This window comes from Ciona intestinalis, chromosome 7 (genome assembly GCF_000224145.3).
Source record: "Ciona intestinalis chromosome 7, KH, whole genome shotgun sequence".
In the NCBI taxonomy this organism is placed as follows: domain Eukaryota; kingdom Metazoa; phylum Chordata; class Ascidiacea; order Phlebobranchia; family Cionidae; genus Ciona; species Ciona intestinalis.
In genome coordinates, this window is record NC_020172.2 from 3768954 (window position 1) to 3784759 (window position 15806).

General features: G+C 34.0%; 2 protein-coding genes across 4 annotated transcripts in view; one reads left to right on the forward strand and one right to left on the reverse strand.

The window, feature by feature from the left end:
- Positions 1–549: 549 nt before the first annotated feature.
- On the reverse strand, positions 550–8856 carry tsc22 (TSC22 protein). 2 transcript variants are annotated; one of them, XM_018812343.2, is made up of 11 exons: positions 8623–8856; positions 8180–8477; positions 7882–7974; positions 6602–7281; positions 5587–5682; positions 4197–4245; positions 3704–3877; positions 3423–3473; positions 2677–2761; positions 2160–2215; positions 550–1704 (listed from the first exon to the last, which is right to left on the reverse strand). In XM_018812343.2, exons 1-11 carry the CDS (start codon positions 8772–8774, stop codon positions 1201–1203), a joined length of 2238 nt encoding a protein of 745 aa, XP_018667888.1. In that variant the 5' UTR covers positions 8775–8856; the 3' UTR covers positions 550–1200.
- A 4506-nt stretch (positions 8857–13362) lies between these two features.
- The window catches only part of LOC104265851, a 12841-nt gene continuing 10397 nt past the window's right edge, over positions 13363–15806 (forward strand). The window contains exons 1-3 of one of the 2 annotated variants that reach the window (XM_026835169.1): positions 13363–13471; positions 14026–14236; positions 14941–15098. In XM_026835169.1, coding sequence (XP_026690970.1) covers positions 13441–13471; positions 14026–14236; positions 14941–15098 — 400 coding nt within the window. In that variant the 5' untranslated portion in view covers positions 13363–13440. The remainder of the gene's footprint in view (positions 13472–14025; positions 14237–14940; positions 15099–15806) is intronic. The other variant, XM_018812383.2, reaches the window with a different exon arrangement.

Sequence of the window (15806 nt, forward strand, 5' to 3'; positions counted from 1 at the left end):
TTACCATTATAAAGTGATTTCAAATTAAGTTGTGCAAGGACGCATTCTAAATTAATAGATCCGTGTTCGTAAATTGCGATAAACGTAAACTAAACAAGAGAGCATGGCTGTAATGAACGGGCACATGCCAGTATAAAATGATGTATAAAGAAGAAGTGTGCATTGTCAAATGGTAGAACAACCGTAAATTTGACCGTTGCTTATAATCTTCGTTTTCGTTAATTATGACATACGTTAAGAAGGCTTTGTTTCATTCAATCCCACTTCATTTCAATTATTCATCTGCAGAAAATAATACCAAACTATATTGTCTTCTATAGTACTGTGGGGTAAGATGGTACACCTTTAGCATATACTATCCAAATATCTTCATCGTGTTTTGAACAACTAACAATGGTTTATGGGAGTCGTATTAATACGAATTTATACCTCTTTGAGTGTTCTTTATTTACTATCAAATGAGACAAGAAAAATAAATTATCCTCGCTCTACTATTTGAACTTTACCCTTTCATCTTTCTTGTGCATGAGAAGATAAAAAACTTAATTAGCAGGCGGCGTAAACGTCTATATATTTTTGAACAATAATATATAATGCATTTGGGCGTTTCGCACATAATATTACTCAGTTTTCACAAATGTGGCCACTGAATAAGAAATAAAACATCGCGTGAGGTCCATGCAGTGGTAGTGAGCAGTTGAAAATACAATGTGGCTAGCAAAGGTGAACATTTGTACTTGGTAGCCATTTGCAAACGAAAAGCGTTAAAACAGAACTTTAAATAGCCGTGTGTCATGATCAGCACCACACATGGTGTGTTAGGGAATTCTCAACCAATGTCTTATAGGGCGTACAACAATAAAACATGGATAAAATTATAAAAAGGTCGCTTTACTTGATGGTTTTTCACTATTTACCAAATACTGGATGAATTTAGCGGCCTTTTGTTCTAACATGGACAGACTTAAATATTCATTATTGTAGGGAACTTTGTAGTGAGAAGCAATGACAATATACACACCAGCATAGGCACCAAACTTTTTAGAATGCAGGGGAGGCAGAAATAGTTGGGTGTGTGATCTTTTAAAACAAATTTGATGCCAATCTTTACAGATTAAAGCAGTGAAAAAAATTTTGGGGTGTGCCTGCCTACCACGCCACCCTTAGTATGGCGCCTATGCACACCAGTGTGAAGTTATACTAAGATAATGGAGTCCGCGTGTCCACAGTACCATCACTGGTTTGATCAAACTCAGTGGTTGTGGGTGTATTTACTAAAGCAGGCTGGGTGTGGTAGGGTGGGTTTAGAACAGTACCAGGTGCAAGTTGCCGTGGTAGAATGTTTGGTACTGTAGATTGACGTGGCAATCCCGTGCTTTGCAATGTGTAAGATGGTTGCTGCCCCAGTGGGTTGGCCTGGGGGTACGTGGGGTTTGGGAAGTGCAGGGGTTGGCTCGTTAAACCTTGGTGTTGCTGCGTGTTGGTGCTATGGTGGGGTCCAACTTGTTGGGGATAATTTTGTTGCAGGAATACTTGCTGGGGAATTTGGTTTTGTTGCGTGGGGTGCTGCATGACTGGGTGACCGTTAGAATTGACGGGGGAGACCACTGGTTGTCCGTGTATTGTTTGCTGGAATAAAGGTTGAGCGTTTTGCTGCAACTGTGCGTTCATCATATGCTGAGAGTTTGTTGCTACGCCAGAGTTCTGGTAAAACACATTAGGGTCGATGAACAATAGTAGGAATGTGTTTAAATATAAATAATATGAATGTGTTTGAATGTAATTGCTTACTTTATCCTTACATGGCAGGGTAACGACAGTCGTTACAACACAGGTGTTTTGTTGCATACACCTTGTGCTGCTTATAAGTTACCATGTATGTAACTTTGTGGCTTTTATTTGGGGGGCACGCATGCCAACAATAGTAGCAACTTTGAACCTGTAACCTCTGGGTTAGAGGCAGGCGTGATAACCACTGTGCCAGAGTAAAATTCTAACGAAGTTTTGCCCAATGAGAGAAGAAACGTTTCATTAAAATTAACCTTTTGTATACTAGAAAAACTGAAAAATACTATATTTCAATATGCCTGGAGGCAGAAGTAAGAAACAATATTTAATATAGTTTAAAACTGATACAGATGTGTAAAAATATGACATACCAATACAGGTTGTGATAATAATGAAATATTGGTTGGGTGCTGAGTTGGTGTATTTCCTGAAACAAAACGTTTAAATTTATGTAACATAACATACATAATTCTTATTACTCTTCGAAAACGATAGCGAAGATCATATTAATTAAAGAATGAAGAGAAGGAAATCAAAACAAAATAACAGTTGTTAAAACACACTATGGATAAAAAGTGTGGAAAGAGTGTCAGTTAAAAAGCGTGGCTGTTGCATTTAAATGACTACAATATCAAATGACTGCAATAGTTTTTCATACAGTCACTGAATGACATTTAATATGGTGGCAACAAAAATGTTATAAGATTACATAAAAATAATTGGGTAAACTTTAGGGAAATTAAATTGTTTTAAAAATTATCACCAAAGTTGTAACTTTAAATTTATACATATACTAATTTTTTTTAAATATTTCTAAAAGTTACAGAAATAATGTAATTCAACATTTTTTTGACAAATTCATTTTTAAATTATGTTAACTGAATATACCTTGCAATAGTGTGTTGTCATGTAAGAATAATTCAGAGGGAACACTTTGTACAGGAGTCACCAGCCCAGAAGTAGCATTACTTCCCTGCTGTATACATAATATTACTAATGAATGAATGAATAAATGTAACTTGCTTTATCCTCGCGTGGCCAGAAAAATAGACAGTCGTTACAACACGGGTGTTCTGTTTCATACACCTCCTGTATATGCAATATTACTTATGAATGGATGAATGTAACTTGCTTTATCCCGCATGGCCAGAAAAAAAGACAGTCGTTATAACACGGGTGTTCTGTTTTATACACCTCGTGCCAGCTTACATGTTACCATGTATATAACTTTGTGGGTAATTTCATTACATCAGGTCTAGAAACATACCGAATTGCTCCAACCCAGTGGTCGGTAATGGGTTCTCTGAATTGTCAGCCAAAAAGAAAAAAAAATACCTACAAAGTTACATACGTGGTAACTTGTATGAAACAGAACACCTGTGTTATAACGACTAACGTTTTCCGGCCACACAAGGATAAAGTAAGCTATATTACATTCCATTCCATTATTTAACTGGAGAAAGCAAATAAACCTAGTCATCAAATAAAATTTAAGTTATGTAATATTGGTAGCAAAGCCAGGGAGTTAAAAGTTGTAACTAAACCTTTTTAAAAACCTAAAATAAATAAAATCATATATTAAAGCTAGTTACATGCATATTTCCTATTATGAGATTAAATTAAAATATATATACCTGTAACGTCGTAGCTTGAGCGGGGTGTTTGAGAAATGAGCGATTTTTAACCTAAAATTAGATTGGTTTAATAAAAGATTTTTCTCTAGATGTAAAATGTAATTTTCCCAAAATTGTAAAATCAATTTTTCTATAAAATATTTCTTTAAAGAAGAAAAAAAATAAAAAATGACAAAATTTATATTACATTTGAGAAAAAAATGGAATTTTATAAAATTATCGTCCCTGGGTTTAAAACATCTTTAATATTATATAACTTGCTTTTATTATAAACAAAATACCTTGCTAGAAATTTTCTGCTGGGCAATATTGAACTGTTCCGGTGTCAAAATTCCTTTCAGAGTTTCGTTTTCAAGTTTCATTTTAAAGTTGTCATCTTGCAATTCGACAATTTTGTCTTTTAGTTCGTCAACTTCATCCCTGACAGCCAGCATTAAGTGTTTCTTAACTAGATCCTGGGAGTTGGTAAATAGTTAAAAGCCAAACATTGGGTGGCAGGGTAGGCAGGAATTCGTGTATATTTAATTCTGTATGGATAAGGTTCTATAGCAAGATCTGCCATTGGGGTTGGGATTTAGGCCAACGTTAGCCCCTTATCCCAACATTATATATGCACGATTGGCAGAAAAAACATTAATTTAAAAAAAAACAATTCAGGAATTTTGATGACATAAGTGCATTTCTTAGAAAATGTAAAATGCCTGCCAAAAATAGTTGCAGAATAACAAGAGTACTTTTATAGAAAAAGATATCATTACAATTTTAGTATCCTACCATGGCTGCTTCTATCTTGTTGTCAATTCTAACACTTCTTGATGAAGCACTAAACATATAAATATAGCATCAGTTTATATATATATATACTACGACCTATGCTATATTTAAGATGTAAATTACAGTATACAAAGATTACCATGTCATTACTAAACATACAAATATGGCCTAGAATATATATAATATATAGAAATGAGTATTACAGTACACAAGATTGTTCTGTCATTTGAGTTGAAATTTGATACCAAAAGGATATTTAAGAAGACACCCACAGTGTAACTCAAAAGGAAGTATTTGTATATATATACAATGTATGCATAACAGCATGTTAAGAAATAGTGATGTTATAATGTAATTTAATGCATGTGGTGTATGAACACACCAGTTGAGTATAGTGTATATAAAGACACGTAGACACCTGTGTATAACATAAGATTTGGTGGAAAACGACAGTCGTTAAACAAGGGTGTTCTGTTCGATACACCTCGTGCCGTCTTACGAGTTACCATGAACGTGACTTTGTGGGTGATCTTTTTCTTTTAATAAAGTTTTATAAAGTTATGCATACAAAAAAATGCTCATGCTTTTGCCGGCAAAACGTATTAAAAATTAGGCGCAATGAGTGAATTGAATACATTATATTGTGTTTTATGTATAGTAAGCAAAACATGTTATAATATGACATAGCCAGTACTGTGCATGAGGTGTATGGCTTCTAAGTCTTAAATAAATATGCATAGTGTATTACTATTAGGAAATATTCATGGTGTTACTCAACAGCATGAGATGTATCAATACACCATGTGGGTATAAGGTATCAAAACGCATTCATGATATAACTCATAAACACATCAACAACGCTCTTAAAGTAGGTGAAACTTACAGAATAAATTGAAGAGAAATAGCAGAGATGGAAGAAATGAAACTTCTATTCAAAGAAAGAAGATAAAGTAAGAATATGAATGAGAAGTCAAACTGAAAAAATTCATGAAAAGAAAAAGTATATGAACTTTAAAATAAGATACTAACTCAAAGAGAACAGAAGCAATTTTTTATAATGGTGTACACTGTACATTGGTTTTTCTTAAGTTGAACACCGGTATACAAATCCAATTTTTTCATTTAAATTCTGTCTGTTTACGAGGTACCATGTAAGTTACTTTGTAGGTAATTACATTCTTGGTATTTTTTTCCATTTTGTGATGAATGGCTGAAAATTTGGACACCCTATTATAAGGACCACTGTGTTGGAGCAATTGCCGTTAAAGTTTATATTTTCATTTTTTTTAATTTTCAATTTTGTTGGTATTTTTAACATCGGTAATTTGTGTATTGGGAATTACATAAATCCAACACAGCATATATTATATCGAAATAATGTTGAATTTACCTTTCATCTTCAGATGTGGGGTCCACAGAGGTTGATAAATCGACATAAGATTGAATAACATTCTTAATCGCATCGTGCTCTGATACTTCAGAACTCCTGTAATACATGTTCATGAGTAATCAAACTTAAACATATCTTACAATATAGTAGGGTCGAAAGACAGGACACCTTTAGCACATAATATCCAAATATCCTGATCACGTTTTAAACAATTAACACTTGTCTATGGGAGTTGTGAAAAAAAGGTTTTACAATTCTATGAATGTTCTTTGTTTACTACAACATGGGCAAGAATATAGAAAGACAAGGTGTCCAGTTTTATCCCACACTACTATATGTTGTTGCCACTGGGGTGTAGCATATGCATTGTAAGTTTAAAGAAATCTTTCAGTGTTTTTGTTTTTGTGATGGTATAGGGCCGACAATTAATTCGCCGGAAAGATTCTTTCACGGTTAACCACAACTTCTTGGAATACTGTGAGACAGTAGCACATAACATTCATAATGTATGAAGAAATGAATTACTGAGAAATAAATTTAATCAGTGACACAGTATGGGAGTCATAGCCGTGTTATGTTTCATTTACAACCAACGTCAGCCCTATCTCCAACTCAGTTGTTGGGAGGTTTTGAAATACTGACTGTGCCCTTGAACTTAACGTTGTTGCTGTCGTGGCACTATGGCTGGAGGGACTGCTTGAGTCTAAACTTAGTTTTAATGTGAACATATTTTGGCTAGACAATGTATATGCTTTTAACTCCCTAATGGGTTATCCAGAGTGTCAGCCAAAGAGAAAAAAGAAGTTACATATGTGGTAATTTTAAGCAGGTCCTACATACCTAAATGAATGAGACAATCGTGTTATAAAAAATATATATAATATATATCATACCAAACTAAGTAATATTCCTTTATAAACACACAACATATATTTTAGATTTATGTCCTAATTTGTCTCTTCTTCAAGACTTATATATGTAGCATATGATCTAAGTTAATGTCTTAATTACAAACCTTTCTTCCAAGCTCTGTCTTCTGTCGTCAACATTGTCTGCGGAGACTAACCGTTGCAAAATCCGCGACTCATGTTCTTGATTTATGGACGAAGCACTCGCAGAGTGTTGGACAGTGTTGGGATGATTAATTGGTGTAGCTGTGGTATATGGGTCTCGCTGGATGGATGACGCACTGTCTGAGTGCTGGAGACTGTACGAGCTCGAGCTGGATGGCATTGACGTTGCGGACATGGAGACCAATAAAGCACTATTCGAGTGGTGCGAATGCTGGTCGTGATAGTTCAACCTTGTATCGCTTGTAGAGTGCGAAACAAAACCTATATTGGCAGACTGGGAGTCAGCGTAGTCAAAATACGACCATCGTGATCTTTCCCGCTTTACAGGCTGCTGCGTGTCGCGTTTTACGACTTTATATACTCTTGAGGCTAGGGTTTTTGTGGGAGCTGCTGTGGTGGTCGGTTTATTTTGACCGGTAACATTTGTTCCACTTGTGACTATGTTTCCATTGGGTAAGATAGTTGTGCTTTGTACAGTGGTAACTACTTTTGTATCTTTATTTGCGCTTTTAGTGGAAATAGGGGTGGGTAATGCTGGCTGTTGATGAGGTAAAGTTGGTCCACCAGTCTGTTCACCTGCAGCACCAGGTTTTAATAAAGTTCCCGTCTTTAGATTTCCATCCTGTATTTAAAAAAAAAGAAAATCAGGCATATTTTATATATAAAAAATTGTATAGAAAGGGAAAATAGAGCATACTTTATATGAAAAAAATCTCTAAATTTCTTGCTGCTTGGTGCTAAGATTTATGATCAGAAAAACAAGAAACAATAAAGAATTTTTTTCGTGATGAATTCGTTTAAACACAACCAGTAAAATTTCTAATTTTAAAACAAGCGCTTTTTTTGAAAATAGTTTTTTTTTACTTTAAAATTATCATATCAATTCTAGTCCTATTTATTTGTGTTTAAGATCAATGGTGGCTCTAATTATGGACTTTAAACCTTCAGATAAACATTGAACTGTAAATTAACATGGTAGCAAACTAACTACTAGGCAACTAACAACATAGGTAGTCCAGCAAATTGTATATAATAAGATATATATATATACTACGGCACTACGCCTTTTATACAATTTGCTGGACTTGATTTTTGTTTGTTACGTATTTCGTAGCACCAGATCCTTACTGTGTTTCTTTACACAAGAATCGTTTAACTCTATAAGCACCAGATCGGGTCAGATTCCCAGAATTGATTACAGTTACCAACAGAAGTAGTTTACCTTAACTACAGCTTGATCATGAGGTAACTCGGAAGGAAATTCGACATCGACACTTGCTTGACTCTCAATAACTTCAGATGTAGATTCTTTCATCTAAATATTACAAATACTCTGTTGAATTAAAATTCGATTTGTAAAAAATAGACCATAATATATATATATATACATATATTATATATATATATAAATATTACATTTATATTAGTAACAGGCTAAGAGCCTATCTATGACATGCCATTACCAGGTGACCCAAAATGTAAGTCAGACACTCACTAGAATTAAAGTTAATTAGAAGTACCTGTGTATAAGATGAATTAGAAAGCTTAACATTCTTATTAACACTTGTAGCTGTAGGTGCAGCAGTTAAAGTGGGTTGATGATGCGGGTCCTGTATCGTCATATTTAAGGTGTCTTCCGATGCAGAGCTTTCAGGATCATGATCAACATCAGTCGTCCTTGAGTACGAGATGTCCGAGTATGACGTGTGAGATTCGTCCAGGTCGTCAGCACTCTCATCCCCATCGACGTTATCTTTAACGCTCGTGATCACAAATCCACCCTTTTTCTTCGGATATGGTTGACCATGTGTACTTGATCTAAAAGATACAATGTCTATTCTGTTACTTCTGCTACCAGGCATAAAGTGAATAAACTTTTAATGTAATCTCAGTCTGTAAGCATTAAAGGTTTGGAGTAATGGGCCAAATATGGCCCTGTTAAAAGTTCTAAAGTTATACCTACATTGAAATTGTATTTGATGAATCTTTTAAACTTTCCATCTTAAATGCATTGTTAGTTGTCGTGGCTGGTGCCAGTTGAAAGTGTGACACCAAGCCATCCTCTGTAGGTGCCGTGTATCCAGAACCATTTGATTTGTCACCGGATTTTGCCATGGCTCAGATCACGCGGCAGTTAGAAATAGCAAAATTTACATAATTTAAAACTCACATAATTTTAGGCTACCTTTACACATCTGTGGATAAATAAACTTAAAATATTATAGAGTAGGGTGGGGGAAGATGTAGTAAACAAAAAAAATCAGAGAATTATAAAACCGTTTCCTTGGACTGTTGATAATTTTTTAAACACGATCAGGAGATTAAGATATTATAGTCTGATATATATATATATATTATGGACAATTCATTTGTAAAGTAAAGAACAAAGATACATACCACGCATCTAACTGTAAATAAGCATATTTTAGCATCTGTGGTTTTGTCGCTATATTATTAATTAATTATATATATCATGTCTTCTTGTTTTAACTATTTTTTAATCTTCGTTACTGTAATCAAAGAAAACAGTAAAAGGTATCCTATTATTGAAATATGGACATTTTGTTAGTGAATTTCAAAAAAACATGTTAATTTTACACAGTGTATTCGATCTGTGAATGATATTACTGTTGACAAAGAATTAAATGACTCTTTCACTGACGTGACATGGTGACAGTAAATCAAAACACAAAACGAGAAGTGCAAGTAAAAAATAATGCTAATGGTGACACATATATCTATGCACATGATTGAAACATTAGTGTTTTTTATAGTAAATTTTATGATCTGTTGTTTCATGAATTCATGATTGTATTAACACGAATCATGGTTGTGAAATAAACTACAAATGGATTTTTTAATAATAACATTTACTTCTATTTAGTTACAATATTTAGGGTAATACTGTAATATCTCTAGTTTAAATAGGTACAAAAATTTTTAAGGTATTAGTTTTCTTTCTAGTGTTGCACTTCTACTTCTAATGAATAGACTGTCTAAACATAGAACCTTTATACCACATAATGAAATATTTAAGTAGGCTATTAATACATTATAACTCACTTACAAACTATGTACCAATTACCTATAGGAATTTTGCCATAGAACAGTACTGTAATATGTTGAATTTAATGATCAGTGTTTAACTAAGTCATTGGGCCATTTTTCCTTTTAAAATAAATAGGGATGCACATTACAGAATTTCGAATCCATGAGATTCGAATCCTTTTGTATTCGAATCTTATTACGGGATTCGGTATTCTGTTTAATGACGTCATTACACGTCATCTCATAAACTATAGTAACAATTTTTGAAACTTATTAATTTTGAAAAAAAATATTTTTGTGTTTGTGGGACTTTCGAGAGTAAACGTTTCGTAACGTCTTTTCATAGCCTGCTATACGTTTCATGACGCAAAAACTACCCAATAGTACAATTTTTGATCATTTTACAGCTCATGACCAAACAAGGCTGCTATGAAAGGGTCAATAAACTGACTTTTGTGGGTAAAATTTCTTTTTCCTATAAACATAAAAAGATTCGAAATTCTAGATTCGGAATTCTAGATTCGAAATAAAGTATTCTAGGATATCCTAGAATACCTAATTATTCTGTAATGTGCATCCCTAAAAATAAATCAGCAGTTTAACAAAAGAAATACCAAACTTAAACCAGATATTCCAGATAACAGACAATACCTATGTGATGTTAGTAACACATAAAAGGATCAGATTACAAAATACAAGTAAAACAAGCATAGTACATTCTGGTATAAATAAGGTTTAGAAGTTTAGAAAGCCCATATCTAATAGCTCTGACAAAAGTACCTATTGTATGGTGTTTATGGCAACTTGCTAGAGTGATTATGATTTATTACTTAAGCTCTTCATAAGGTTAAAGTCAAAGGTACCTTAATGCAAATTTATGGCAGTGAATTAATCAACACCATTTTGATTGACAACCTTAAAACTTATAGCCTTGTTTTACATAATCCTTTAATACAACACTTTATACATACATATATATATATGCTTTGTAACAAATCTTGGCTTTTTAACTGTAATGTGTATAGGACTCAGACCTTATTTTTGTGCAGAAATTATTGTTTCAAATTTTAGTTTGAAAATGTGCTGAAACAATGTGTTGTGTGAATGTCTTGATTTTTCTTATATTTAGTTGTAATTATTAGGCTAATATTGATTATCAATGGTTTTTCATATGTGTTTCTTCTAAATCATGAAAGGGGCCTAGACTTAAAGGAAACACACAAAACTTTCTGGAAATTGTATGATACAAGGGTAATAATAAAATATAACATAAAGTTGCATCTACTAAACATTGGACAATTCTGGATAAGCCAAAAACACTCTACATTACAACATTGATAATATTTAACAACGTAGTTCCGCATATAAATGCTTATGAATAATGAATAGATAAACATGCAACCAAAAGTCATTTAATACAAACAAGTACATGATTATCACACATTAATTATTAAAAGTAAAATTTGCCTGCAACATAAGTTCAAAACACTACTTTCAATAGTTTCTAAAATCTTAATGCCAATATGCTGGGGTAATGGGCCAGACCTGCTCCTAATCATAGGACCCATGGCATGACACGCTATGGGACCTCACCCGCATAGAATAGAATACTAATATACAGTTTAAGTACAAGTGATATAAAATTATTTGGAGGTTTTTAGAAGAATCGTTTCTACCCTAAATGTCTTGCATGTTCGCAAACACAACTCATTAATTCACCCAACTGCATTGGATTTGCAACGACCAGTCACATAGGTAAAAGACAACCAAAAGCGTGAAAATTACTACAGCTTATACACACTAAAAAGGGCCACAATACGTTTAAATATCTTTTCCAGTTGCAACAAGTTATGACTTTCAACTAAAACGTCAAATAGCATTGGAAACAAACCATTAGATTTTAAGTCAACGAGAACAGAGTACAGATAATATTGCGTCTTGTTAATTCCATAATAAATGGGAAGACAAGAAATGTCTTCAAATCAGTGAAAATCAGGTGTCACATTTTTGTGTTAAATATAAACTGATGCTTCCTGTCATGGAAAATAAGTAGATATCACGTTTACAGATGCAAACCAAGGTTGGAATCATATCTACACCAGAACCCACAATATTTACAGTTTTCGACCCAAAATATGCTTAAATTCACTAAATGGTAAAAAATCTACGCACAAATCATTGTTAATCTATACTGCTGTATAAACCATAAATAAATGGGCACAAAAATGGTGAGAAACTGTGAAAAAGTATTATCTCCCTAAAAGTCAAACTTTTCAATCAGGTATATTATAACATAACTGTGTTTAAAGCTGACAGCTTTAAATTGTATCAAAAAGGCGGGTACACGATTTATAAGATATAGCATCGACAGAGAGCGAACTATATCACACGTAGACATAACATAAGCATATACCATTATGAACAAAAAAGCTGACACAAAGCTAATTACAACAACGAACAAAATTTTAATTTAAGATAAATGTCCCACCAAACTGAAGTTAGGGTTCCTTTCTATTTCCACTTAAAATATCGATAATTGATACCTAGGCTGCCACTTAAAATTGCCGAACAAACTTTACGATTGAATGTTTATTTAAGGAAATGTGAACCTCAACCATTGAATTAATGTTTCATGCCGAAAGCGCTAATAAGGAATTGCATAACAATCGTGACCTCGTTATATTTTAATCAATTATTTACAACTAATGCTACAATATATAACCTATAACCACAGTATACTGAACTAGTACGCCTTGCTAAGTCTGTTATAACCTTCAGTATTTTTTTAGCTACGTGTAAATTAGTACGCAGTGTATTTCCTGTCGTCGATTCATTTACGGTGATTTCGACACTTAACAAGCCAAGTCTCAAAAAAAATTACAAGACTTAAAGCCTATAATTGGGCACGTTTGTGCGGAGATGCATAAACTATTGTTGTTTAAGACATTAAAACTAATCAGATGGATAGTTAACATCTCATAAAAAACTACTACCATCCTGTATTTATACATAGAATGCAGCGAGATTTACAAAACCTTTGGCAAAAGTAAATTGGAACAGAGGAAAGCATATATATAGGAAATGTTGAACTTTAATTGTTGTTACCGATTTCCAATTTAGTCCTAAATTAGCTCGAGAAGTCTATTTAAAGGGACAACTGCTAACATAAACTCTCGCCCGTTCATGTAGGCCTATATCTCTCCACCAACCGTTCGCCTTCTAACCAAAGCATTCGACTGTCGTTCTTGCTTTTTCAACCCAACTGAAGTATTATTGTATACTATAGACGACATTAATATCGTGTATCTGTTGCCGAGTAAAGTTTTACCACCGGGTACGAGCATTTGTCGTCTTGCCCAAAAAAACATACGCCCACAATGGTAGCAGCGACGAGCCTTGAACTAGTTACTTCTGGGCATGCGTGCCAACCATTATTGTGCCACAATGAATCGGCCTTGTTTGTAAATATACAAACAATAAAAAAATAAGTTTTATTTCGATTGAACATGGTTATTATGCTTTAATATTTCTGAGGTCATTGGCTTTTGGTATGCATAAACACTTGACTGAAGTAGATACCATTCAAAAAAGTATCGATCCGCCGTAAATTAAATAAAAGGATAATTAATTCCACTTATGCCACGACTGGTTATGTGCTTCAAACCGTACAAAGCATAGTTATGTACTCGCTTAGATCTATTAGAAATTTCCGGTTTAGTTGTAAACTTGAAAAATGAAGCGATTTCTAGTCTATTTTATCTTACGTGAGTATTTTGGTTTATTTTACTATACTGTGCTAAAACATTTGCTTTCGTTCTTTTTTTTTTTACCGTACCATTGCCTGTTTGTAGTCTACCATTTTGTTCATGCTTTTTTTTATTTGCTTTCGAAAATACTAGCAAATATAATGCATAAGAGTCTAATGACAAGATAGATATTGCAACAAAACGACAATCAAAGTTTTATTGGTTTAAAACTAACTTAAAACAGTAGCAAAACCTTCACTTGTGTAAAATGCTTACTGAAAGCAAACCGTTATACGGTTATCACTTCCATTCTTTTTAGTATGGTCTACTGCTTAGATTAAAAAAAAAAAACGTTATTATCAGTATATAGTACGGCGGGATTTTGGCACATAATATCCAAATATCTTGATCGTGTTTTAAACAATTAACACGGTCTGTGGGAGTCGTGAGGATACGGTTTTATAATTCTTTGAATGTTCTTTGCTTACTACCAAATGAGTCGAGAAAATAGAATGAAAGATGTCCCACCGTCCCCAACCTATTATATATAAACACTACCACCCACATTATAGTGCGTCTACTACCATGTTGCCTCGCTTGCGGAGGAACGCTACCTGGAATATCCGGCAACGTCACGCACCCTGCGTATCCTGACGATTATGCTAATGAAGCAAACTGCATATGGAATACTGAGGCGAGAGAAAAAGATGAAGTCTTCTTCGTGTTTGAGATGCTGGATATCGAAGAGGACAGAGAAGGGTCGTGTTCGTATGACTACGTCAGGTGTGTGTAACTTTATTCATAGAGATCTACTTATTCTACTATATATGCTCTCCGTGTTATAAAATCGACTTAGCCCAGCGGTTTGAGCACTCACATCAAGATTTAGAACGCCGCATTTTAAACAAAATGGCGACCTGGATTCAAGGGTAAAACGAACTTTTTAATTGTTTATGTTGATAAATCTAACGACGGTTCCTATAAAACACCCATGTTATAACATCAACTGGCATTGCCTGACAATGGGAGGATAAAATGTTACATTTATTTATTCATTCAAACTAAACATGACGTATCTACATCGGCACACGAAGTGTATAAATATATTTTTATATATAACATCCGTGTTATATCAACGTTACATAAGTGGTAACTAGTAAGCGGGCGCAAGATATGTATATGAAGTAGAACGCCCGTGCCATAACTATTGTTTGTACCACACCCCGTGAGGATAAACAAGTTTTTATCATTTTCCTTTATTATATAGAGTAGGGTGGGGGGAGATGGGACAACTTCATAATATCCAAATATCCTGATCGTGTTTTAAACAATTAACAACGGTGTATATGAGAGTCGTGATGATACAGTTTTAGAATTGTCTGAATGTTCTTTGTTTACTACCAAATCGGTCGAGAAAATAGAATGGAAAGGTGTCCCATCTTCCCCCACCCTACTATACTAAACTAATGAGTCCATTATACCTGCAGTATAAAGTTTCCTGACGAAGAAGCGGAAAAATTTTGTTCCTTGCAACAAAATAGAGATGCTTCAAAAACATTCGAAAAAGAAGGAATTGGTGATCCGGAGATTAAGTTCATTTCCGATGACAGTGTTCAACACAAAGGGTTTATTCTTCGATATAGAAGTGAGTAATAACATACAATCCAAAAATAGTTCAATCGGAAATAATTGGAAAATTTTCGCCCAATTTTGACCTATACCGCATTAGATCACACTATATTCAATACATCACGCGATAGGCCTATACGCTATACTCCAATCAGTATCCGTACATCGCCGTCGATTATAGAAACCAGTTACGACGCCGTTAAAAATGAAAGTATTTATCTTCAAAACTGCTTTTGTTATCAGTGTTTTTGATATTTACCTGAACCGTGTTTTAGTATAGACCACGGCAAAATTAAAATAGTATTCGACATAGTTCATATAGTAGGTTGGGGGAAGATAGGACACCTTTAGCACACAATATTTAAATATCCAGATCGTATTTTAAACAAAAAACAACGGTCTGTGGGAGTCGTGAGGATACGGTTTAATAATTTTCTGAAAGATTCTTTGTTTACTACTCAATGGGATAAGAAAGTTCAGTGAAGCGGTGACCCAACTTCTTCCACCTTGAATGTAATGTAACTTACTTTATCCTCGCGTGGCCGGAAAACGACAGTCGTCATAACACGGGTTTAACACCTCGTGCCAGCTTACGAGTTACCATGTATGTTACTTTGTGGGTAATTATTTTTCGGGGGATTTTTTTCATTTTTTTTATGTATGGCTGATAATTTGGACAACCCATTAGTGACCACTGGGTTGAAGCAATTGTCGTTAAGTGTCT

What these genes read in the sequence shown, in the direction of transcription:
- tsc22 (XM_018812343.2), bottom strand. Translation starts at nt 8,774, where the DNA reads ATGGCAAAATCCGGTGACAAATCAAATGGTTCTGGATACACGGCACCT. An exon ending in TCATCAAATACAATTTCAAT is followed by an intron (nt 8,478 to 8,622) that starts GTAGGTATAACT and finishes TGTATCTTTTAG; the next exon opens with ATCAAGTACACATGGTCAAC. An exon ending in AGACAGAGCTTGGAAGAAAG is followed by an intron (nt 5,683 to 6,601) that starts GTTTGTAATTAA and finishes CATGTATTACAG; the next exon opens with GAGTTCTGAAGTATCAGAGC.